Source organism: Papaver somniferum, chromosome 5, assembly GCF_003573695.1.
Source record: "Papaver somniferum cultivar HN1 chromosome 5, ASM357369v1, whole genome shotgun sequence".
In the NCBI taxonomy this organism is placed as follows: Eukaryota; Viridiplantae; Streptophyta; class Magnoliopsida; order Ranunculales; family Papaveraceae; genus Papaver; species Papaver somniferum.
The window spans coordinates 10573523-10601135 of record NC_039362.1 but is presented as its reverse complement, the minus strand read 5'-3'; the positions used below and the strand labels follow the sequence as shown (position 1 = coordinate 10601135).

The following is a 27613-nucleotide window of genomic DNA, read 5'->3' as shown; positions in this document are numbered from 1 at the left end:
AGTGTCGATGTTGTTTAGATGTTATGGAGACTGTGGATGTTTAGGTAGTTACTAGTTAGGTGGAACTTGCTTAGTTTATTTTTTTTATATGAGTTTTGGTGAAACTGAAAGAAGATGTAATCTACTAATCTTTATCTTTTGAATTGTGTTTAAGAATGTTATGAATTTGGATTGTGTATGGAATATTGGAATGTGAATGTCTGTAGCCTGTAGGTAGGTTTGAACTATGTTTTTTTTTTCTTGGATTTGAACTGTCAGTTTCCTGAAACTGACACAGCACCGGTTAACCGATATCCGCTGGAATAAACCGAAACCGGCTAGAACCATTAAGAAACCGAACCAATGGTTAATGGATTGGTTTGGTTCATATTTTAAGAAACCGATAGTATTGGTTTCGGTTTTGGTTTGGCTAGAAACCGAACCAAAACCGACCATGAACAGCCCTAGATGGAATGGAGCTGCTTCAGTATGTGAAATGGCTAATTTCAAGAACTGTCAGTAGGATTAACAGGAACTTGCTGCTGCAGGTGTAGGTTATCTTAATGAGCTAGAGAATCTAGTAGAAATAAAATAAGCTTTAATTTACAAATCTAGTACCAATTCAAAACGAATATTGCATATGCTGCTTCTGACGCCATGTTTAAGTTAACAAGTCTATCTGGTTTCATTCGACAAAATGACTAAAAAAATAGAGTTAATCATAATCGCCATGTTCACTACAAAGGTGTATATTTTAACAATGTAGATGAATTTTTAGAGAACAATTAATCTCATAATTTTTTATGAAGCAATTTTAGTTTAATAAGCTCGCTACTCTCTACTTTTATGGAGGGGAACAAGTTGATTACTCATTCTTCGAGTACTTCCTTGCGCACACTAATGTTTCGGCCTTACATTTGAGCAACAAATTATCAAACTGGTGCAATCAAAATAAAATCCAAAATAGAGTTTCAGAGTTTCTAGTTGAAAAAATTCCAGTAGAAAGTTAAAGATCTTAACTCTCAATTGCCCATAGTAATCCTATTATACTGCCGCTGTGGTTTGCTAGCCTCGCAGAAATTGGTATTACCCCAATACACGAGTATTTATGTTTTAGAATTTTCCAGTCATAAGCTTTTTCCTAAATGGATGCATTTTCGTTGACTGCCTATAATTATATAAAATAATCTCAATGGACTGTGGCACGGTGCTTCATATATTGTGAATCTTGTTATTCACCTTTAGCTTGGATCTCGAGGAAAATACCACGACCTGGAGGAAAACGTGTGCAGACGTGGCGACCCTCTAATGATAACATTTCCCACAAAATGATGTTTCTCCTCCTGAATACCTGTTCTCCCCAAACCAACCATCGCCACTACTAAAACCCACGAAGGGTTTAAACACCTTCTCTTCCACTAACTGATATTCTCCTTTCTCCATAGATATCATCAGTATTATTCTTTTACCAAATAATTATTGTTCAACAAATTCTGCCTGATAATTTGAACATTTAAAAATAAATTATTGCGCAATTTTAATAGGTTTTTTTCCCTAAAAGAGTATTTTCATATTAAGCTGCTACAAATCAATTGGAAGTTGCAGGTATTATCTTCAACCTATTTCCATTAATTGCAATTTCATTTTGTTTTTTTGCTCCATTATGTATTGTTTGAATCTTTTATATTCTTATTGAAGTCAATTTTTGTTGCTCTTCAATTTTGGGACCTAAATTGAAATTCCCAACTGAAATTTACTTTGCGGATGTTCTGCATGAAAAATGTAGGCAGATTTTCTACCTTAGTAACTTACAATTATAATTGATTACTTCTCTGATTACCTAGATTGTTTAGTAAATCTTAATGTTTCTTTTAAACTTCTGTAATGTGTAACCTAATTGATTAGCTTAGAAAGAGAAACCTTGAACGATAAATTTGGTTTTGGATGAATGAGAAAAGGGGTTTTATAAGGGTTTTATTTGGTCCAAGTTTGTCAAAGATTCCTGAGGCTAAAAAGTAATATGTATATATATATATATATTTGTACTCATGTTACGCACTTCCATGATCAGCTATATTTTGAACCCATTAGTAGGTTACGTCTTTGTTTACCAATGTCCTGTACTAGTACAAAAGAGATAAAATGTTATGGTTAGGGATTGCCGCCACTTTAGCCTACAATTTTCCATCAAAACTCCATAATCTCAAGGCTACACACACGAATAAAGGTGCAGTTTAAGCTCACATAACTGGACTATCTAACTTTCATCCGTTATATATAATTCTGTAGTTTGGTAAGAGACTACAAATCAGGACCATGTACGAAGAAGTAGTTAGTTCCAAACCTTGTACCGTTGAGCAGCAAAATACTGACCTTGTGATGCTAAGCGATGACACCAATGGTGGCATGTGAGGTGTTAGTGCCTTTAGCATTTGAATCGATAGGTAATGTGTTTTGCTTAAGGTTGGCCGGACCTGCTTGGTCTGGGTGAATAAATTGCTTGGTCTAGTGAAAAATTTGGAAACAAAGTTTGGGCTTTGTCCACCATATGTGGATTTAGAAGATGTCATTTTTGAATAAGGTTCCTCCAATTGTTTACGTTTCGTCTTGGTCGGCTTCTGCTGGTGGAGGTTTATAATATCTTAGAGACAACATGTAAAAGAGACATGTCAAATTTCCATGTCACTATTCAAATGTATATTTGTAGAGTACGTCGTCGGAGAGAACTCTGTTTGTTGTTGTCAGTTATCACGGATTCCCTGTAACAGTGAGAAAATAGATTGAAGCAATCTGGTATTGTTATCAGTTGTCTTTTAGTGTCAGTGTGTCACTATATTGCTTAAATTTGTCCCTGGTTGTATTATAATATTTAGCTTTCTTTATTGCTTTTGCTCTTAATCCGTTGCTTTGAAGACTGTTAGACAGGCCAAAGAGTAATAGAAAAACTTTGATGTCAGAGTTTTTTCTCTCAAAAATGAAGATCATATTTTTGTGCTTGTTTTATGTTTTAGTAATATTTAAAAAGAAACTTTATGATAAGAGGGATTGTTTTTTGTTCTTCATGATATTTGAACATTAGCTATATATACTTCTTTGATTAGTATAAGTATACCGGTTATATGCCTTTACTTACTTTTGGGTGATACCTTAACATGCCTTGCTAGTGACTACTGGAAACCAAAGATGGATAGGAGTTGGATTCGGCTAAAAGATAGAACTTCCGACGAATATGTAAAAGGTATCCAGTCTTTTATGGTAGTAGCAAAGAATTACACTGATGCCGAGCAGAAAATACTATGTCCATGTCGCAGTTGTCAGAATAAAAACCCGAAACGTAAGTTAGATTTGATTGAACGACACTTGAGGTCTAACGGGTTTTCCCCGAGTTATCAAGTGTGGGTGCATCATGGTGAAAAGCTAAACCTTAATGATTTCTTACCACATTCAAATAGGCAAGATGAAGCTACCTCTAGTATGCAGCACAATGAAGAGCCCGAACCGGATGAAATGTTTGAGATGATAGATAACTTAAGTTTACCAATACCTATTGATAATGGATCTTCAGGAGAGCCCGTGGAAAGAGCTGATGCTAATAATGATCATCCAAAAGTAACTGAGTCAATTTTGGGATTATTAGAAGAAGAAAGGAGAGAATTACACCCAGGTTGCAGCAACATGTCGTCCTTAAATTTTTTGGTTAAGTTAATGCATATTAAGGTGCTCAATCATATGAGCATTAAAGCTTTTAATATGGTGTTTAAATTATTAAATGAAGCTTTTCCTAGTGCAAGTATACCAACAACTTTTTATGATGCTAAAAAGGTTTTAAATCACTTGGGGTTGGGGTATGAAACGATTGATGTATGTAAATATGATTGTGATTTATTTTGGAAGGAGCATAGTAAAAGAGATGACTGCCCTGTTTGCAGCGAGCCTAGATATATCTTTCATCAGGGTAAGGGTAAAAAAGTTGCACAGAAGGTTTTGCGTTACTTTCCCTTGAAGACTAGATTACAAAGATTATTTATGTCAAAACACACGGCATCTGCAATGCGATGTCACAAGGGTAGGCACAAGGATAAGCGCGTCGAAACAGAAGACATACTAAGACATCCAGCGGACGCTAAAGGGTGGAAAGATTTTGATGGCAAGTATGAACAGTTTGCAAGAGATCCACGTAATGTTAGGCTTGGACTCGCTACTGATGGTTTTAATCCATTTGGAAATATGAGCAACTCCTACAGCATGTGGCCGGTTATACTTATTCCGTACAATCTTCCCCCTTGGATGTGCATGAAAGAGCCATACATCATGATGTCATTACTTATTCCAGGGACCAAGGCCCCCGGAAAAGATATCGATGTGTATTTGCGGCCTTTAATAGATGAATTGAAGGAGTTATGGGAAGTTGGAGCAGATACTTTTGATGCCTCTACAGGGAAGAGTTTCCAAATGCATGTCGCAATCATTTTAACTATAAACGACTTTCCAACGTTTGGGAATTTATCTGGTTGGAGTACCAAAGTGTACAAGGCATGTCCAGTATGTAATTCTGAATCATCATCTCAACGTTTGAGGAGTAAAATAGGTTACTTGGGTCATCGTCGCTTCTTGCCTCGTGGTCACTCGTGGAGAAGGAGCAAGCAGTTTAATGGTAAGAGTGATCTTCGACCTCCACCTAAAGAATTGAATGGATATGATATTGTAAACCAGTTAGAGGAATTCAAACATGTTGAGCTAGGAAAAAACCCAAATCGTAAAAGTAAAAAAAGAAAGCGTAGTGTCAGTGACGAGCTAAATTGGGTAAAAAAGAGTATCTTCTTTGAGTTGCCATATTGGGAATTTCTTAGAATAAGACAAGCTTGATGTTATGCATATTGAGAAAAATATATGTGATAACATTATGGGAACATTGCTAAACCTTGATAAGAAAACAAAAGACACAGAAAAAGCCCGGTTAGATCTCGCAGATATGAATATTAGGTCAGAGCTTCATCTAAAAGATTTAAGGGATAAGTGTATCATGCCTCGTGCTTCTTATGCTTTGACACCAGAACAAAGAAGAGAGTTTTGTAAGTTTTTAAAGTCAGTAAAGTTTCCGGATGGGTATGCATCAAATATTTCGAGGAAAGTTAGCATCAGGGACGGCAAAATATTGGGTTTGAAAAGCCATGATTGTCATGTTTTGTTACAACGACTTATTCCTGTTGGAATCCGCGCTTACTTGCATAAGGATATTTGTGATGCCTTGATTGAATTGAGCAACTTTTTCCGAGACTTGTGCGCAAAATCATTGAGTGTGAAGTATCTGGAAAAATTAGAAAAAGAGATAGTTTTGATTCTTTGTAGATTGGAAAGGATCTTCCCACCGGCATTTTTTGATGTTATGGTTCACTTGGCTGTGCATTTTCCGCATGAAGCCAAAATAGCTGGTCCTGTGAACTATAATTGGATGTACCCAATTGAAAGGTATTTTTCGCAAAACTACATGCTTTTACATTCAAGTTTCCATGTAAAAGTCGAATGTCTATGTGTTTAAGTCATATCTATATATGGTTGCAGGTTTCTAAGATCACTTAAGAGGTTTGTGAAAAATAAAGCTCGTCCAGAAGGTTCTATAGCAGAAGGATACATTGTGAAGGAATCTTTACAATGTATCTCCATGGTATTGAAACTAAATTTAACTGTGAAGAACGGAATAACGATACCTCATGTGATGGCCATGGTAAAAAAGGGACGTCGTTGCATGTATTTTCTCAAAGTGCCCGTCCAATTAGTGGTACAACTTACAAACAGTTATCGAAAAAAGAGATAAAAATGGCTCGTTGGTATGTGTTGAATAATTGCGATGAGTTACGCCCGTATTTAGAGTAAGTGACTTCCCTCTATTCTTTATGCAGAGTTTGGCATTCTTTGATAATGATAATTTGGTATTTATTATCACCTGTTCACGTGTAGCAAGCATATGAATGAATTAAAGGCATAGTCTAATGTCAATTTACATCAACGTCAAATACAAGAATTGCCAAAATGGTTTAAACGACATGTAAGTATGCAAACAAGTTAAAATTTAATGTAATATGTGATTTGATCTAGTTTAACTGTTTGTAATGTTTTACAATGCAGGTTTTGGATTTGCGAGACAAAGGATCAGCTGATGCAACCGATGAATTATACTCTATAACATGTGGCCCGGATTCTCGTGTGAAATCATATTCAGGTTGTATTGTGAATGGGGTTCGGTTTTTCACCAAATCTCGTGATGACATCCGTACGACCCAATATAGTGGACTGGTTGTAGAAGGGGAACATGAAGGCAAACAGGTAGATTTTTATGGAATTTTATCCGACATCATAGAGCTGCAGTATGTATATCCATATAGGGTGATGTTATTTAAGTGTGAATGGTTCGATCTAGATCCAAAGAAGAAAAGAGTTAAAAAGGATTACAGCTTGACTTGTATAGATGTGAGCGGCAGGTGGTATAAGGATGATCCATTTGTGCTTGCTGATGGCCGATAAGCCCAACAAGTATTTTACCTGGATGATTATAAATTTGGATCGAATTGGAAAGTAGCAGAAAGGATGCAACATAGGCATTTGTGGGATGTTCCAGAACTAGAAGAGGTGGAAGAGATAGAAGAAACAGAAACATACAAAACCATTGAAGAAGCATACCAAAATAACGAGGTTTCAACCCTTTTAGAAACTGTTGAAGAAGAAGATCTTGATGCACGAGAATTTAGTAGACATGATGCAGAAGCAGAGGTAGTAGACACACCTACTGATCTCAATGATAATTTTATTTATGATGTAGAAAGTGATGAAGAAGATGAAACTGCAGTCGAGTACATTGACAGTGATGTAGAAGTTATCCTGAGTGATGATGAGATGTAGTGAATGTCTTTCTAAAAATAAAGTAGAGGTAGACCTCACTGTTACTAGCTTGCTTCATTTAAACTCCTTATTCTTTTAAATTGTGTAATTAATTTTTTTTATCAGTTTTCCACTCTTTGTTTGATAAAATTTTGTAACTTTTTATTTTTTGATCAAGTAAACTACATTGTTTTCCTGCTTAAAAAAAGGCACTACATTGTTTTCCTAGATGGGTTGAGGAACCAATACCAAGCTCCCATGATCTGAAGTAGCGTTTACTTTACAAGCATCATTTTGTAGAAAATAAATAACAATGTTAGCACTTTTGATTTTATAACTTAATGGAGGTAAAAATTCTTCTTCAATAAGGTGACTTATTCCATATTAAGAGTATGAATACCCTTCCATACGATAACACCTTATTATTCCTGATCCGAAGTTTATTATGTGACCCAAATTCAACACTATGTGCGAAAGTAATTTCGTATTTTTCAATATGATGTTGGTTGTGCCAAAGGACTTGCTTAATGCATATATATATTTAGCATTCGCATTGTGGGGTGAAAATTAGCAAATATACGCACCCCAATGGACTTGCTTAATGCATATATATATCACAATCTTTAGTTTAATAAAACTTTTCCTTGTGTTGAAAAGGCCTCGGTATTAGGAAATGACAAACCATTCCCTATATTCCATTCAGCGAACCACTATCGAAATTGGGGTATTAAAATACCACCACCTTAAATTGAAGCCATTTATAATGACACCTTAAATTGGAGCCATTTATAATGACCCGTCCATTCACCGATATTTTTCCCACTTAGCCACTGTGGTTATCCGACAGTGTGGGATTTTTAACGGGCATCGCTACAGTTATCCTGCAGCAACTTCCCGGAAGGTCACCAATTCCTGGATTACTCCAGCCCAAGCACGCTTAACTGCAGAATTTTCTGCCAACTTTGGAGCCAATTTTACTGAAAAGGTTACGGTGTTAGGAAAGGACAAACCATTACCTATATTCTATTCAGCGAAACACTGCCGAAATCAGGGTATTACAGTCTGTAATTCATTTTGTTCCTTTTTTTAGTTTAGCAGCTTATTAGCAGTAGTAACTTAATAGTTGTAACTCTACTTATATTTGGGTTTCAGTTTTTGTAACATTTGTAATAACATTGCTAGTTAGTTTAGCGCTAAATGTTTCTAGGGAAAAGATTGGACGATACTTCAAGCCACATTCAAACCTAAAAAACTCAGGTTGAAGCTTTGGATATGACCGGAAAAAAGGAGGTAAACAATTATCGTTTGTGTAGTTCTCCACCACAATTGGGTACAAAGATATATCTGTGTCGGATCAATTGTATCAACAACCCTCACCAACAACCAAGTCCTAGTGGACTCAATCATGTTCATCAAACGTACAACTTTTCTTGTGGAAAGCATTCGTCGAAGGCCTATGATCAGCAACCTCATCCAGATCCAGCACGCCAACTACAACATCTACCCTCATCTGCAGTTTTAATCCAGAGATTGATATTCACCTTTTTCTCAACTATAATATCTCAGTAATTTCTTGGCGTTTCGATCCAACTGTATTCGAATCTTCGGGTATACAATACCCTCATGCAATATGGCTCTAATAGATTAATAAAGTTCATGCTTCAAAGAAAAAGAAAAAAAAAATCAATTTAGTGAAGCTAGATCTATAGACGTATGCTTGGATTCGCAGTTCATTTGGTCCTGATATATTTTCTAGATAAGTGACTATTTGCTTTGAAAAATTGAAGTGGCCATATAACTCACATCCTCTTTTTCTTGTGTTTCAATTTTGGGATAAAAGCCATGGTTACTAATAAGAGGTATCACTATAGGTCCTAAGAGTATACCGAATTCCACCTAAGATAGCATAAAAGATGTTTTTTCTCATAACATTCATGGGAAGTAACTACATTGACTTGCAAAATTATGCATTCACCTCCATCCTAACTAGGAAATTATCCAAGGTTGAATTTTTGTAATATAATAACGTAAAATAAATATGTTTATCAAGTTTGGACAATTGTTAACGACACAACACTTAGTTTTGGTTCCTTCATCCGACTTAGCCCCTAAACAAGCTTTTGCATCTGCATCTAGTGGATTCTATTTCTATACCAATCAATCAGAACTCTTTCTCCCTTAACCAAGACCACTTCCACATGTGAGTCTCAAATTCTTGTGTTGAGGAGCGTGGAGATTCAAGTCCTCTTCAAGGAATGATATTGAGAATGCTCATTGAATAAGTAATTAATAAGAGATTTCGGTTCGAGTGATGTTGATATATCGAGTATGTATATGTTGATACGAAGTAGTATAGAAATCCACGGAATCCGAATCTGGGCTGTTGGAATTGGAATGAGTTCGACAGAGATTCCTACTTTTTTTCAAGACCGTCCCTAATAGACTTGTTTTCTTTTTTCCCTCATCAAAATAAGAAATGGGATTCATTTTTAATGAAACACAATTCAAATCCAAGATATTTCATCAAATCATTGACGAAGAGATTTTGCACGTCCAATGATATAGAAAAGAATATAAAAAATAAAAATTAGATGGAACTATGGAAGCATTTGTTCATTGCATTACATTATAATATTGGCAATTACAAAACACGGTTCATAGTTGGAAGCTCCTCCACTTTCGCCCTTGCAATTTCTCAATTACGTCTTTTATAATAATTCGATATAGTAATTGCAGATTACTATCTCCAAATGACAATTAGGAGAATCATACAAAACTTTTGGTTGGTAGCCTAGCGACAAATTGGGCTCCAACTCCTTTTTGAATTATAATTGCATATCTTAAATTATAATTGCATATCTCATGATTAAATTAGACTCCAGATATGAAGCATCAAAATGAATGAACCAATTAAAATTTCTACCTTCTATTACGTTAGAAAGGTCCTAATTCTCATTCTTTTTGGTTATTTGTCCTGATTAAATTAGACTCTAGCAACGGTGTATTCTTTGACATTTAAGCAACTAATTTATTTGGCTCAGGCAAAATTTTGTCAAAAATCGCGCCTTATATATTTAGGTTGACCAGTAAGTGATAGTAATATCTGATAATGAAAAAAAATAAGAAATGTGATTTTTAAATTAAAACTACTCCTTAAAAAACGTATAAACACCATAGACATATGACACCTGTTAGCAAAACGAACAAAAATAGGACAAGTATAGTTGTTTTGGTCGGTAGACCAACACGTATTTTTATTATTATTTTTTTGTTCTTCTAAATTCCTTACTTATCGGATAGAGCTAAGAGTCTAAGACTAAGAAGTTCAAGACTTTGAACAGCTCCATTGCACCTAATTAGTTAGGTTAGGGAAAATAGATTCTCCGATTTCTCCTAGTTCCAGTCTCTTTTCAGATCATTTATTGTCGGAATTTCTTGAATCGAGGAAATCTCTCTTTTATCATCTTCCTTTTACAAGATCTGTGGATTGTGGATTTGGTAAAGTTTTAATATTAGTTGCACAAGAGAGGGAATCGGTTTTGGATGATGGCAGATTTGATGGTTATTGATGTGTTACGGATTGAGAAGGGTCTGATGGTCAAGAAAGTAATACACAAATTGAAAAGAAAGATGGTTTCGTTAGAAAACATTAGTGTACAAGAGAGGGAAAGTAAGATTAATGGGTTAAGGGAAGAAATTAGAGTTTGTATTGGTATATTAAGGAGGGATTATTGGTAGAAAATTTTAAATTTTTGATAAGAACGATGGTTGTGGGGAAGTTTCATATATGCTAGTTTGATTGAAGGGAGCTGATTATCGTTTTCCAAACTAATCGATGAATAGATTTATGAGAAATTGGAGAGTACAAATGGGATTGGTAATTTTGTTGCTTAGCGATGGAGGGCGACATTGGTATGAATTGACTCAGGTAAATCGTTAATTTGGAATATTTTTGAGCAGGTCTAAGATACTGTTTTTATTGTTTATGTCAATTTAGATGTGGATTTTTAATTTGATTATGCTCGGGTTTTTATTTCTCTAAAGTTTTTTTTTTTGATGGTTTTGAAGAATGGTCTTGGGTTACATCCTTAACTCCTTATTTCTCTAAGGTTCAGTGTAATATTATTTTCCTAGTTTCTCAAAATTAAAATCATTTGGTTCCAAAATACTCTAAAACGATGAAGAATCACTAATAGCCATTGTCGTCTAAGAAGAAGATGGAAAACCCACTGATGAAAACGCACAGAAACTTTCTAGTGAATGTGGATGTATAGTGCGCCAATTCGCTCCTTTACAAGTTCAGAAATGGAGCAAGATTCCAGTGAACGACAGAAAAGCTTTGTTTCCCTACCTGTTGGTGAGTTATATTTGTATTCTATGAAGATTTTAACTTATTTTTAATTTTCTTTTTGGCCGCATAGAAAGAAATCCAGTGATTTATTTATTTCTTGTTTTTTATGCCATGTAGAACAAATTTGACATTGACATCTCTGCGCCACATGTCTGTAAGTTCCTGAATCACAATATGGGGAGAAGGTATGCAGACTACATATATGATCTTCACCTACAGTACCAAAAATCAAGATCACTAGCCAAAGCACAAGCAGAGTTCCCTAACCTCTCGGAAGAAGATTGGAATTATCTGTGTACTCAACTTTTCAATACACCAGAATTTCAGGTATGATAACTTTGTTTAATTCCTTCGGTGTATCAAAATATATTTTTTATTTTTTTGTTTGAATTTCTTTGTACTGTTACTTGATATTCCAGACAAACTAATTTTATAATCAGTAGTTCTGTCTAACTAAAGTGCGAACATACTCTCTTTGGTCAGGCATAGTTGTGTTCTTTGGTTTGACATTTTTATTTTAATCTTCTATTGTGCAGAAATTATCTGCTAAGAATGCTGAAAGTAGGGCTTGTCTTCAATTTCTCCATCGGGGAGGATCTCGATCGTTTATTAGTCGTGGTCCTAAGCCGGTACGTTGTTTTGTATAATTTTGCATTTTGTATCAGTTCAACCTTGAGGTTTTTATGCATGAAGTAGCATATAGCTGGGTGTGAAGGTGCAGAATTATTCTATATTTCATTTGAATGTGTAGTTCCGTATTGATTGAAAACTTGAAGCCTTGCTAGTTCTTGCCGTTGAATGCTCTAATTTGCTTTTATTTGAAATGGATTAGAAAAAGACCCCAGCTAAACCACCACAACAACTGCAAGAGCCGTCACAAGAAGAATTGCAAGAACCATCACAAGAACAACCTGAAGAACCACCAAAAAATAATCCAATCAAGTTATTCCATGACAAACACTGGAGTGAGAAGAAAGGGTGGATTAATGAAGTGGCAGAATCGAAATACGTAATTATCTACACTGAAGATCGATGAATTTTCATTTAAAGAAATTGATGCATAATTATCTTGTACACCCAACACTGACTTATTATTTTCACTCCTGTAGGATGAAATGATGGATCTCCTAGAGGAACAGGCTAACAAAGAAGAATCTGAGCGACTAACTAAGGCACAGATATGTGAACAAGTACTTGGATCCAGATCAGGATATGTCAAAGGACTAGGTTACGGACCAAAGCCTAATAACTCTTCCTCCTCTGCGGCGTTATTGAGGCGGGAAAATGAAGAATTGCTCGCAAGGCTGAAGGAAAAGGACATAGTGATTGAAACACTTCAAGATCGGAAGGAACGCTTGGAGAAATTAGAGCAAAACAGCAGTGTCTGGTCAAGATTGAAGGTATTGTTGCGTGCAAAAGGCATCGAAATACCCAGTAATGAGTAACTTCATCTTATAGGTTGTTTTTCCGTTGCTTCTGTAGGTGTTAGAGAACTCTGTTAAATTGGAGCTTTTCTTTCTATGTTTTTTGTTTCTATGTTTGCTGTCATGTTTTATGTAAACAGTTGTTCTAGTTATATATGTTAAATGAATCCTTGTTACAATTAAGTTGCTTTCAAATGTTTTAGTTTACTAAATTAAATCAATGAAAGGTGTTATATCCTTGGGTCCTTGTTTTGTCGCCAAAAATCGTAGTTGTCGATAACAATACTGGTCGCTGAAATAAAATCGTTTTACGACAACTTTTTGTTATATCGCCAAATTGTTACATTTTATGACCATTTTTGTTATATCGCCAAATTGTTACATTCTCCGACCATTTTAAATTGGTCGCATGTCCTTTTGGCTGCAAAATTCAGATGTCGCTAAAGTGAAATCTTTCCCAACAAGATGTACTGTCGCTGGTAGTTCGATTTTAGCTGCAACATATTTCATCGCAATAGGATTTTATTTACCGACAAAATAAATCTGGTAGCAAAATCTTTTTATTCCGCGATGAAAATTCATCGTCGCCAAAAGATTCTAATCTGCAACAACTTTTCCCCAAGTCGGTGAAACTGTTTTTTCAGCTACCAAATCAATTTTGGTCGGTGTGAAAAATATAGCGAGGATATTGTATTTTTAGTCGCTGTTTACATTCTACGACGCACTATTACCGACGTTTTGGCCGACAAAAACATTTGGTCAGTAAAAATGATTAGCGACGAAATCAGGATATTCTGCGACAACGAGATTCGTCGCTGATGGCGAATTTTCTTGTAGTGAACATATAACAACTTCAAGACCTACTAAATAACTGGATTATATACAAGGATGCCATTATCGGACTAATTTCGATCACTTCACTGATCGACACATAATATATTGTTATAGACGAAAGCGTGTTTACGGAAATAACCCCAGGGTTAACACCACGCTAATGTGCCTCACTAATAGGGATCGAATATAACTACTACTGAGATCGAACAAGCCATATTCTCCAACGGCTCTGAGCATGCTCCAGGTCTGGATGGATACATTTTTTTTCAAATTTTACCACGCTAATGTGCCTCACTAGTAAGTTTTTCAAAGCTTTCTGGGAAAAAATCAAACACAACTCATAGAAATGGTACATTTTTTAACTCCCTCAGTATTTATCCTCTACATGAAGCTTCATGTTTGTGAGTAAAAAATGATTCTGCTGAAAACGGTAAAATGGGGTAGGTTGATGAGAAACGATTCTACATCCTAAACAAATGTACTACACTAGAGTATTTTAGATTCGAGAGATCAATCTCCACAAAATTTAGTGAAATAAGCAAATTCTGTGTGTTGACACAAAATTGAATAATCTAAGCAAATTTTGTGTGTTGACTCAAAATCGTTAAGTTTTATTATCCTCGTGTCTAGCATGGTAACTACCTGGTCTTGTTAACATAGTTATGATGATCTTGATCAGGTACCCTCATGCATGATCAGACACTTCAGTGAATCGATGTTGTCCAACTGAAAACGAACATGGATGTTAAGTAAGCTTTATAGGAGCTCAACTGGGGAACGTAGCACTAGAAAATTTTGACAACGAAATATTCAGGGAGAAATACCATAATGATCGTTTGTCCTTTTGCGCTCGATTTTCCGTAAATGACCATTTTTCTCCTAGTCCCAAACTTGATGAATATGCACGTAAATGACCATTTTCACATTAACTTATAATATGATTGTTTTACCCCTGTAGTGTAATATTATCATTTTATCCTGATCTGAAAACTCACCAAAATGATTGTTTTACCTTTTGTCAAAAAGCCACCATCAATACACCTGAACTAACTTTAATCCCCAAAATAAATGATCTATCTAAACCATCACAATTTATACTTATAGGGTTATGTAATGTCACCTATAAAATCATCTCAAAAAAATTGGTCAACTGCATACAGCCCTTACTCTCGTTCTTAATAACAACAAGTACAAAAGTATTCTTCACCGGGCAGTTGTAAAATGCGAGAAAGAGATAATTTATGTTCCAACATTTTGTTATCCGTCAAAAGAAATTGTGATTGGACCGGCTTCAAAGTTGGTTGATGACGAGCATCATTCTCTTTATAAGGATTTCACTTACAACGAAAATTTTGGAACCAAATATGGGAATCGAAAGTACTCTAGATATTTTTTAAGACGACTTATATTAGTTATCAAAACGAAAGGGGAAAAATTTAGAAAATTTCAAAATTTCAAAGATTAATAAATTTGTGGTTTCATATAGCCCAGTGGTATTTATGTATCTTTGTTTATTGTTAAGGGTGTTAGCAAGCCTAATCTTCCCAAGATTAAAATGGTTTATTGTTGTTTTGTTTGTTTCTTTTTATTAGTCCATAGGAATAAATTTACTGAATAAATATTTAAGGAAAGTACCTCAACCTGATAATTAGAACCGAAATAAAAATAAAGACAACCGAGTTTGGAATGGGCCACCAAATAAAAAAGAAAATAACAAAGAGCAAAGATGGTTTGTTGTATCGACATCAACAACAAACCATGACTAACCTCAAGTGGAAGATATTATCGTTGATGTCGATACGTCTTCGAAATCTTTAGGTTTTCACAGTAATACTTGTATTCTCAAGATATCAAGATTTCTTATACTTGTTTCCATTTCTATATCGCAACCTTTCAAGTCGTTTCAGATTCAAAACATAACATGCGAAGTTATATATATGAAACTCTATTATAAGAAACTTGATCATCATATTGTGATCAAAGTATCAAGGAACAATATATCAATAGTGATAAGTACTTTATATTGGTATATTGAATTACGAAGTATGATGCTTATATTTTGAATTTCGTAATTGCGACATCAACATAATCTTTATAACTCATTACTAGATTTTGTAGTGTACATAGGTCTAATTTCATGTATGGAAAACTACGTTTAATTAAATGAGTTTAAGGAAATAGATGTACGAAATTGTTTCATAGTTGAAAGGAAATCAATGGGATTGAAGATCCGGTTTTCATCGAAGATCTTAAGGTTGGACCAATCTTAACCTATACAGGGAATCAAGGTAGAACCGACCCTAGATTATGTTGGGAGTCAAGGTAGAAATGTCCCTACCTATATTAGGAGTCAAGCTATAACCAATCCTAACTTGTTTTAAGAGTCATGGTGGAACCTGTTCCAATAGGAAAAACTGATATCTTTAATTCACATACGTTTTAGGGTTTGTGTGATTTAGAAATTGGGTTTGCGAAATCGCAAAGTTAAGGATGTTGACATAATGAGTAATTTGAACATGTGATGAAATCTTATTTCTTAGGGTTCCGCCTATTTACCACACACACTTTTCCTGTTTGCCACGCTCATTAATTGACACCCCCACTTATTTTCCACTGATATATTTTCCCGTAGATCCTAAATATTACTTGTTGACTTTAGATTTTCACCCAATAGTAAAATAATCTCGATAACTAAATTTTAAAAAACCCTAAATTACAGATTAATCTCTCATGAGCACCTTCTTATACTCCATCTCTCCCACCAGTCACCACCTTCACTCTTTTCTAATTTTTATTTTATACCTAAAAGATGACTCCAAAAAAAAGTATGGAATGCTTAAACAAATCCGACATCCAAAAACAGTTAATTAACCTAATTATAATTTTGTAATGTGCGATTTCATATAAAAATTAAGTTTAAATTTGAATTTGTTTGTACTAGTGATAAATAACTAGGCCTCCATTTAGGTCGATTTGTGTTAGAATGGTTGAATCGATTTTAAACGATTGCATTAAGAAAAATAATCAGATTTCATAGTTTGTCTACGGATGAACGGTTCAATCGGTAATTACTGAACGATTATTGGCATATGTAGTGGTCAATCTAGGAACGAGTTAAAGAAAAAAGAATACTGATTTTTTGGTCGTCCAATTTCGGCCGACTGAGTTATCCTGCTTGTTTGCATGAATAATTTTTTGTATATATGTAAAAGTAATTAGCTCTCAAAGAATAATACATCCACTACGAAAAGAAAGGATGAAATATATACAATTTTAGAAGTGCGAGGAAATAAAAATGATTTACTTCCATGGTGATAGTAAAATCACCAAGTTTAATTTGTTTATGTTCGTATTACTTTTTGATTGATTGGTTTATTATCGATTTAAACAAAATTAAGATAGTGGGGGTCGCCACTAGCTAACTTCTTCTTCAGAGGATTAATCAACTATATTAACCATTTATTACTTCAATATTGTAATATACTAATTAAACCTAATTGTATTCTAGGGTTAATGATTATATGATGGGTTTTTAGTCAAAATGGAGATCAACAGAGAGTCAAATTTAATTTAACTATTATAGGTAGTAAATAGGAACAAGTATGATCAAAAATGGAATCCCTTTAAAAATTTTGATGAAGATGGCAAAAAGAAAAATTGTGGGTGGAAAATAGATAGAACCTTTCTAAATTGTTTAAAGATACTCCTTGATACTCAAGGTGAGATCCCAAACCAAAATAATAGAGAATCTTTTTGAAAATTTCAAAATTAGTATATTCTATTTCACCATCAATCAAACCATATCTATAAAAAGATTCTCTACTATTTCGACTAATATCCTTAACCATAATATATCTTTCCATGGACATGTGATCAAAGAGTATATTCCGTGTTTCCACAAACTTAGCTTTCCTATATTCATAGCTTGCCATGCGAACACGTGGTAAGATGATTTTCTGTCCACACAACAGGTGTGCAAATCACTGTTGTATAATGACGTTTAACACTGACATTTAAGATCATAGTTGATCAGTTGCTCGATCGTAATGGATTTAGCTGCAATTTTTTTTTCTTTCTTTTTTCTGAAACGTAATTAAGCTGGCGAGATTCGGGTATACTCAAACTAACTGGTGTATTACCCAATAAAACAAAATCTGGTCATTATGAAATAAAACCAAGCCACCCCTTAACCTTATATCTTCTAAATGGCTAATATGTCCTTGGTTAATTAACACTAAAATTCTGATTAGGTTAATTAATTGAGTTTAGATTAAAAATTTGAAATTATGAATTCAGTAGATTAAAACCTTTCATCTGTCTTAAGAGTTCGATTTCGACCAAAAATTTGGTTTTGAAAATGCACAAGGCCGGCAAGGTAAGGGTTTGAATAAGGTGCCGACCAATCTTCGGCCGGCAAGGTCCATGTTGAATAAGCTGCCGACCAGTTTTCGGCCGGCAGTGCCAATTTGAATAAGCTGCCAACCAGTATTCGGCCGACATGGTCCTCGGATGAAGAACACGCCGACTATCTTGGGAAACAATCTTACGGTCGGCATGTAAATATTTCCTACCATGTCGGCTATCGTAAAGTCGGCATCACATAATTTATAACACTGTCGGCTGACCTTTTAGCCGGCATGATAAGGATTTATAACCTTGCCGACCTGTACTTATACCAAACAGAAAACAAAATATGGGTAGATGTAATTCACTTTATTCATGCAATTTTGGTTACTACATTGATTGAAACATAAAAACGAATGCACTTAGCATGTGCATCAAGCCTTTGAACCCCTAGGCGACCCTAGTGGACGAGTTATAGTCTCGTGAGGGCTTACATAGAGATATACCCACAAAACCTACACTAAAACTTCTAAAACCATCAATCTTCCTCCGACGAAGAAGATACCGCATCCAAGTAGTCCGGGTTATCCTCCGGGATTCTTTCGGCCAAGAAGTGATAGCTTGCATCGAACGCGAATGCTTCCCCCTTTGCCTCCAAGTAGCGCGCTTTCACGACTTCGTGCTACAAAAACAAACTTACATTTGTTAGTGGTGTTTCATTGGAAGATAAAAAAACATGGATCACGTAAAACAAACCACAAAAATACTCACAAATTGTGCAATGGACAAGGTGAAGGGGAGAGTGTTAAAAATCCGAGGTTGGAGAGCTACAAATGCAAGTATCGCATTTTCAATGACTAGGTGCCTCTCATGCACTTGTTGAACACTTCTTGCATTTGGATTCTCAAAGTCTTGGATAAATTTGTTGTGTACCCTATCCCAAAAGGTTGTGGAATCCACCCTTTCGGAGGATTGACGTCTAAGTTGTTTTTCCGCATACCATGCTTTTGTGATTGCCAAATCTTCATTTGAATCAAATGAAGTCATTCTTGTTTAGCTATTGGGTGAGTTAGATGGATTGTATGATGATTTGAGCTTTGGATAGTATATCGAACTATTTGTAGGTTGTTTTGTAGAGAGAAGTAGTGTATTTATAGGATGGTGGCCAAATTTGGCCGTTATAGTGCCCAAGTACAAGTAAATGCACTTGCAAAAAATTTGAATTTTGAATCCGCCGACGAGGTTTGTTTTCTCCAACATGCCGACCTAATAAACAGCCGGATAGGTATGAATTTTGTTACCATGCCGACCTGATAAGATTTTTAGGCATCAGGAGAAAGGTTTTTCTGCCACACATAGCCGACAGGATCGATAACATACTACCCTACCGGCTAATAAACAGCCGACAATGTAAGAATTCTGTTACCATGCCGACCTTATATGATTTTAGGCATCAGGAGAAGGTTTTTTTGCCACAAATAGCCGGCATGGTCGGTAACATATTACCTTGTCGGCGAGTAAACAGCCGGCTAGGTTGGAATCGTATTACCTTGCCGACCCTGGTAACTATACAATTTTCGTTGTCAGGGACGGCACTCTGACAATTCACAACCTTGCCGGCCCTGAGACAGTCGACAATGTAACTTAAAAGAAGCATGCCGGCATATGTATTTAAACTTTACGTAGCTAAACAAACCATTCATTCAACAACTAGAAATCCAACACTTTTTGTCCAAAATACGAAAACATGTCCCATAAACCTTAAAAAAAACATTTTTCCACACCATTAACTTAAACATTTGTCCACCACAACATAAATAAATAAACCGGGAAAGCATTCATTCACCACGACCACAACCACGACCACGAACACGGCTCCGTTTTAGAACACTACCTTCACCACCACGACCACTGCTGCTACCTTCACCACCACGACCACTGCTGCTACCTTCACCACCACGAGCACTACGAGTCCTCTTTTTATCAGCCTTCATCATGGATTGTGCTTCCCTCCTAGCTTTTTCTTCCGCCTTTACTTGAACCTCAAGTTGCTTGACCAATATATGGGCATCCTTATTGTCAACATTGCAAGCATAGTCAATATGCTTGGTTTGCTCTTCAATCGACAAAGGCTCTCCTCTGTCTTTCGCGCAACACAACACCCTCACAAAGGTCTTCAACTGGTCCTTCTATTTTCAACTAAACAACAAACAATTAATCGAATGATTCGGTAATGCAATCAATCTTAAAATAGTAAGAGCAACTCTAAAATACTTACAAAGAACTTAAGCATTGTTGTTGGGTCTTTCGATTCCATCTTCTTCTTACGAGCTAGTTCTTCAGCAGTCATTTCCCTAATCACAGTAGGACAAGCCTAACCCAAGTACCACACCATGTATTTCTCAGTGGCTTCATGACCGGTGGTCACCTCGTCCAAAAGACTCACATCGATTTTACGGCCACGTCTGTTGTCCCAATGTTTTTGAACTGGCGCTGGATCGTAAGAGACGTTAGTAGTTTTTTGGGATGTGGTGCATTCAGCCATTTCACAGTAAAGAACGACTTTTCTTCATTGAAATGAGGTTCTTCCTGGACGTAACCCAATTGTCGCATTACCCGATGTGGATCGTACATTGAATATCCATCAAACGTAGTCATCAAGGGTCCATAGTATAATGCAACAACTTCATTTCTCCTTTGGATTAAACCTTGATTTATAACATCTCGATACGGATCAAATATCACCTCCTCTGCAGTCAATTTTTCGATGGAGTTTCGGAGTTTGATAAGTTGTTGCGGCATTTCCTTATCATGAGTACCCTTAAAATTGTACCTTTACGCTCTTGGCTTATTAACCGCAACACTTTCATCCAATTTTACGTAGGAGTTGGTTTTGAACAAAGAAGGGAAGTGCTCGTATATCCAAACCTATACAAAAAAAAAAGTTTAGTAAAAATCTTATCTTACGAGAATTTTGCAAATACAAATGATTCAGACAATTAAATTACTTGTAAGAGACATGTGTTTCCGTTAACTTGCTTAGTGAGTGCCCTAGAACATTTTGTCAACTCATTGTTCAAGAAGGCGACCACCGCAGTACCCCAAGAATACTCACGCATCTTATCTAAGGGATCCAATAATTGCAAGTAACTGGCCTCGACCAAGCTTCCGGAACTGTCGGGGAAGATACATTTGCCCAGGACGTATAGCAAATAAGCTGACGCGGTAGCATTGATTCGCACCGGGTTCACCCTTCCTTCGTTATCAAAGATTTTCTTTGTCTCCCACAATTTGTCCCTCAACTTCTTCAGATTAAACTTCTTGCTTAGACGACCATCCTTCATCTCAATAACAGACTCCGTCTCAACCTGATTCCAACCGAATAATTTCTGGCTCAATTTGTAAATATCCTTGAAAATAAACTTATTATTCAATCCCTCGGTGACTGCTTTTCCATCAACCTGGAGGCCTAGAATTTTTTGAGCATCACCGGGAGTTATCGCCATCTCACCGAATGGGAATAACATTGTATCAGTCTCTCCGTAGAATCTCTCACAGAATGCAGATACAGTAACTTTATCATGATCAATATTCGAACTCTCCACCGCAGGCCACAACCCGGAGTTCTTGACAATCACTTTCACCTCCTCACATTCCTTGTCAAGATCCCAAGTATTAGTCACTGAACACGAAGCTTGGCGCCTCATGAGACGGACGACATGCCTGTGATCTTAAATACCAAAAAAACAAAATGAAAAGAAATTCAAACATTTGACGAAAATTTAAGATAGTTACACACTTGAATAAAGAACAAAGACGGATTGAGATTACTTACGATAGTATTATGGATCGTACATGCCCAAGAGTCTTTGTATCCAAAAAGAACTTCTCCACCATCTCTTGGGGTTCCCCTTGGAGGCTCACCTGGTTCCAGTGTAACCATCAAGTGACGGGGAGGCATGTGAGAATCAGCTGGTTTAGTGATCACCCTCTTCCTCGTTCCGGTTTCGGTTGAAGCTGAAGCTTCAGTGGCTTGGACAATAGCTAGAGTTTGTTCTTCATCTCCATCTCCTCCTCCTTCTTCTTCTTGTTCCTCTTCCTATTCAACAATTTCATCCTCCATATCCTTATCTTTATCTCCATTACCATCATCATCATCATTACCTCCTCCAACATTAGGAATTTCTTCATCACCATCATCATCATCATTATCTCCTCCAACATTAGGAATTTCTTCATCACCATCATCATCATCATTGTTACCTCCTCCATCAGCCGGAGTGCTTTCATCAACATCATCATCATCACCTCTTCTACCAGATGGAATTGATTGGTCTTCATATGGAGTCTCGTCTGAATCACTGGGTTCTGACGGTGGTTCAGAATCATTCGGTACACGGATCTTGACCGTTCCCGGCACAATGTATGCCCCTCTATGTGTTGAAGTCAAGAGTTTTTCACCAATACGAGGAGGTCTTGAAGGAGGAATAAGAGCTTTCTTCTTTTCCTTTTCCAACCTAAACAAGAACAATTAAGAAAAAAATTTACAGGTCGGCAGGGTCGACAGGTTTAACCAATCCGGGGCCGGAAGGGTCGACTAAAACATACGTGCCGGCTAAAGTATAGCCGACAGGGTATCATCAAAATAGCCTGCCGGTTGATGACAAATATGAACACAGTAGAACATGAATTTTTCATGTTACAGGTCGGCAAGGTTCATTACCCATACACTGCCAGTCAACTAACAACCGGCATGGTCTTATATAAATACCTTTCCGGTTTTATAAATTCTAGGCATCAGGAACCAAATATTCAAAACAAGGGGCCGGCACGGTAAAAACTGATAACATGCTGGCTTCGTTAAAAACTGCCGTCGGCAAGGTCTACATTTGAATAACCTCCCGGCCCTGCTAGTAGCAGTTACAGATATTAAACAGCCGGCAAGTTCTTCAACCTAAGATCTTGCCGACCAAACCCTAACTATGAAAAGCCGGCAAGGTCGATAACATAGTACCTTGCCGGCGTCGCAACTGCCAATTCACATTTTCGATTTTTCTGCCATAATTTAACATGCAAACATCAAATCGAAGTGCTAGAGTGAGTTTAAGTAGACCCTTATTTTCTTAATCGCACAATTTCTCCTTCTTCAACTGTTTTTTTCTTCACTTTCTTAGCAACCAAACTTGCAATTCCAGGGTTATACTCATTAGGTTTTCGATTAGCATCTTTCATACGAGTAGCTTTACGCCTTGGCGGATCCATTTTTGCAGATTAATCGTAGTTTTCGAATCGACGATTTCGATGAGTTAATCATCGAGTTTTTTTTATGGTGGTGGTGGTGGGGGTCGGTATGGTGGGGAGGAGAAGAAGAAGATGAAATGAAGAGAATAAAACTGATTTAGGGTAATTAAGATTATTAATGGGTAAAGGTAGTTTTGTAACTTACCCATTAGGACTCCTCCTGAAATCCTCAAAAAAAGCCCCTTTAAAATTGGGTATACCCCAATTAGTTTGAGTATACCTCAATCTCGCCGGGATAATTAACATAGATGGACCTTTTTCAGAAAAAAAAAAACATAGGCGGAGGCGTTAAAAGTATGGGTGTTCAAATGTACACCCTGCTAAACTGATCTCAAGCCTAAATTTTACGAGATTTTGGAATCATAAGCATATTTTCATCTTGCACCCTTAAATGTATTTTGCTTCCCCTCGATAGAGTTTGTGGCCCCGCCCCTGATAATTAAACTGGAGTTATGACAAGGGCACTTAACTTGCGATTGCGTTTGTGGTGACGTCCGACTAAAATTTGCATACGTGGTGACGCAACGTTGATTACGTATCTGAAAGTTTGGTGTTGAATTATAGCGGTGCCGACAGGTGGTTATTTACTTAGTACACATTCGCATTAAATTAAACTAGTGATGATATGGATCCACGTCAACCGTAATAAATTGACTTTAAGACCGATAAGAACAGAAAGAAAAGTACTAGTACCAAACAGCTAAGGTAATAATGGCTAGTGAAAATGATGAGGCCTGGATCATGCACGATCGTCCATATATTAGAAGTCAACATAGTCAAAGAAACGCGTTAAAAAAACAGCCGCTCATCCACCCAAGTGTTGCACAAGTAAGCGACATCACATCGTGATGCCGATGCGTACATAATGCGGCCCTTGCTATACACGCCTGTGCCACTATGTCGCCACCGCCAAATTGTAGTAAACAAGTAGGGACCTTATCACCTTACGAATGGACACGGCACTAACTACGGATAGGGTCAGCACTCAACAGAATGCATAACGTCATCGGTATGATGAAATACTAATTTGAACTATGAGGGATACCAGTAAGTAATAAAAGAGCATAGAATATTTTCCTTCAGAAGAAAAAAAAAAGTATAGAATATTAGTAACAAGTTGGGGATTGACTTATACATACCATCTTTTCTCCATATCTAAGAGCAACCACGGTAGGGGACGACTAAAACCATAAATCAGTCCAGAAACCAGGCACAATCAAAAGAACTAAAGAGTAAAACCTAGACTAAAATCAAATCTTAAAGTATATTTGATCTGAAATCCAGACCAGAACTAAATTTGTCGAGCGAAATTATAAAGTACATTTGTTAACTTACGTTTAACATGATGCGGATGTATATTAACCGTGCCGTTGGTCAGGCGTGAATATAACTTATGCTTCCGTTAGGCGTTGATATAAAGCATGCCAGAATAGACGTATGTAAAATGTCCGCTTGAAAACAAGAGTACACTTAAACCTCGCCCCACTTAGGCGAAAATTATATACACTTAAACAATATGCCCGTCTTCCCTATCGGGCATGAAGTATATGTTCGCCCCATGTCTGGCGTTCGTGTTATATTCTCCCCACACTAGGTGTGAGTCAAATGTACGCCTCATACAGGCGTGAATTATATGTTCGCGCTACACCAGACGAAGTTTACATTCCCGCTTGACCAAATATACTCGGCTACCGTAGCGAACCACAACAGATTAAACCTAAAATTTTGACTATTTTCTGGTTTTTGGTCTTTGGTTTTAGTGGCACCATTGCATTTGCTCCAAAACTACCATATATTGTGGCCAATTTAACTATGAACCACTCATGTTGGAAGAATTCTTATCTTTCTTTATCCCACGATCAAAACGGGATCAAAAAGGCTATTCAAGCATAAAGTAAATTGTTTTTATTTGCAAAAGGATAAAGAGGGTTTAGACCGGCATTACTTGATAAGTATTTCTTGACTTGACGCAACTGACCTATTAAACAAACGGAAAATGGGTCATTTGTCCAAATATTTTTAAAACATGGTTCTAATGGACGAGTAAAAATTATTATGGGTGAAATGGACACCAAAAAAATAGCAAGGATGAAACTGAATTCATCCTGACTTAAACTTAAAAAATAGCCAGGATGAAACTGGATGCATCCTGATGTAAATTAAAAATAGGAAAAAATATTTGAAAATTGGTAGGATGAAACTGTTTACATCCTGATTAATTTTATATTTTTGTCCATTTAAACAATATCAAAATCTAAATGTCTTTTTCACCCAAAAATGGTTAATTTTGGTCTTTTAAACCAATTTTGTGTTATTAAACAAAGGCAACCGTCGTGTCATCCTACTCGAAGCTTACTTGTAGAATGAAAAACTTATAGTAATAGAAGAACCCTTGTGAGAGATTTCCTATTTATTTTAATTTTAAATTTTAAATTTTAATATTCAGCAATGAAGTCTTGTGACCCTGAGACACAAATAACATGCTTGGATAGCATTCAATAAACTTTTTATTGATTTTTAGAAACAAAAAAGTTTGTTTGGATATTTAGTTTCAAAACTACTTCCACGAGCAAAAACATTGTTCTTTCGACTTCTTCTTCTGAATTTAAACGCGCTATGAATTATGAATCGAAAACTATTGAGCCTTTTCCTAATGTATATACATACATACCGATTTTTAAAAAACAAAACTTAAGAAGTTTGTTAATCAATATAAATATGATAAATGCAATGAATTTGTGAACAATAAAATTCTTCGGTGACTTTTAACTTTTTAGATGAGAATATACCATTGGAAAAAATATATTTTCTTCTCTCCTCCCTCTCTCTTAAAGAAAAATAAAAAGCCTTTAGAACTTCTTGGTTCTTCTTGTTCAGAAAAAGAAAAAGGATTAGATTCGAGCAAGGATTTTTAGTTTTTTATGAATAAGAATAATTTAGTTTGTGTTTTTAGTTTTTATTTTTGTTGTTTTTAGTGTTTGTGGACACATTTCTTCGTTGTTTGGGCGATCTTTTCTTCGTCTTTTCGACGATTTTCTCTTCGCTTTATTAGCGATTCTTTCAAATCTATGTGGTGTTCCTTGGATTGATATTCTCAATTCATCAAGAACACCAACGATTATGCGTGATGTCGCTTTGGATTCATCTTCAACAAGAGGTATTCACAGCTTCGGAATTCGTTTGGATCTACAAGGTTTTGGGAAAAATACTCCACTTCATCTGGAGCATCTCTTATTGAAGAAGATAATCATTTTAAATGGTCGGAGTTGATTCCGGTTCACACCATCATTCATCACTACTACATCTACAAAAATTGGATGTCTATGCGATTCATGGCTCTTTTTCTTCGCGATGTAATTGCAATTGGTGTTGTCATTTGTATTTGGACTATCTTGTATTCTAGTGTTTTTGATAATCTTGTAAGCTAATCATGTAATCATCATTTTGGTTTGAATGGATTGAAATGTGAGTTCCACGAAGAAAAAAAAGTATATACCAATGTATTTTTTCCCTATTAAATAAGATATTTCATTCACGATCTAACCGTTGTACAATAAAATATCATTACCCTTCACAATACCAACAAGAACTTTACACTTTAAAATACATTCACGATCTAAGGGTGGTATAATTCTTTTATACCCGCTTTTTTTTTGATCAATATATTCTCTTCTTTGTCGATCAAACAAAAAAAAATACAACCTCTGTGGTTATCAAAAACATAGTTTTTTGTTGAAGTAGCTGATCTTTACGTTTCAAATGATCATCCAGAAGCTTAGTTTCCTCGCTTCTCCTATTGATTTTCGATCTATTAATTTGTCTAACTTTTCATATAAGGCAATTTATAAATTACTTCTAGATCCTCTAAAGCTTCCTTTAGTAAAATTTTCTCCCCATTTCAAATGGCTTATATCCCCACTGAGGCAAGGGAGGAGTTAGCTTGAATTGCCACCTAGCCAAACAGGTTTCAATCCCAACTATAAATAATTTAAGAATTTTTTTTTTGGGCACCACTCCGTTTTGGAGGGGGACCATCATTTTAATTGTAGTAAGACGTTCAAAAATAAATTGCAGCACCTCTTATCCAAGTATTTATGTTAATATCAAAGTTACCGTTCTAATTAAGTTAGTATGATGATTACGATAAGTTAATTAGTGATTAGTGAGGTTAAATTGATAAGTTAGGCTTTTTATAAGAACAATTATTTAGAGAAGAAGAAGAAGGTTTTGGAAAATTTTTTTTGCTTTTCTTGAGATGGTTGATTTCGAAATGAGGGTTATTGATACTCAGGTATAATTCAAATTTAGTTAATGCTGCTTGAACTGGCCAACACTTCCGAAAAAAATGAAAATTTTATAAACTTTATTCGGCAATGTCAATAGAGTTCGGATACAATATCTGAAGAACAAGTAGCCGAATTCATTTGTAAATGAAGTTCATCTAATGTATCTGAAGACACATGTAGCCGAACTCAGCTTTAATGAAGTTTTTGCTTTCAGAGAA

General features: G+C 35.9%; 1 protein-coding gene across 1 annotated transcript; it reads left to right on the top strand.

The window, feature by feature from the left end:
- The first annotated feature begins 3162 nt into the window (after window positions 1-3162).
- On the top strand, window positions 3163-4845 carry LOC113278748. Its single transcript, XM_026527506.1, has one exon. It carries the CDS (start codon window positions 3163-3165, stop codon window positions 4843-4845), a length of 1683 nt encoding a protein of 560 aa, XP_026383291.1.
- Window positions 4846-27613: the final 22768 nt, after the last annotated feature.

Excerpts from the sequence above, each read along its gene's own strand:
- LOC113278748 (XM_026527506.1), top strand. The coding sequence starts at position 3,163 with ATGGATAGGAGTTGGATTCGGCTAAAAGATAGAACTTCCGACGAATAT.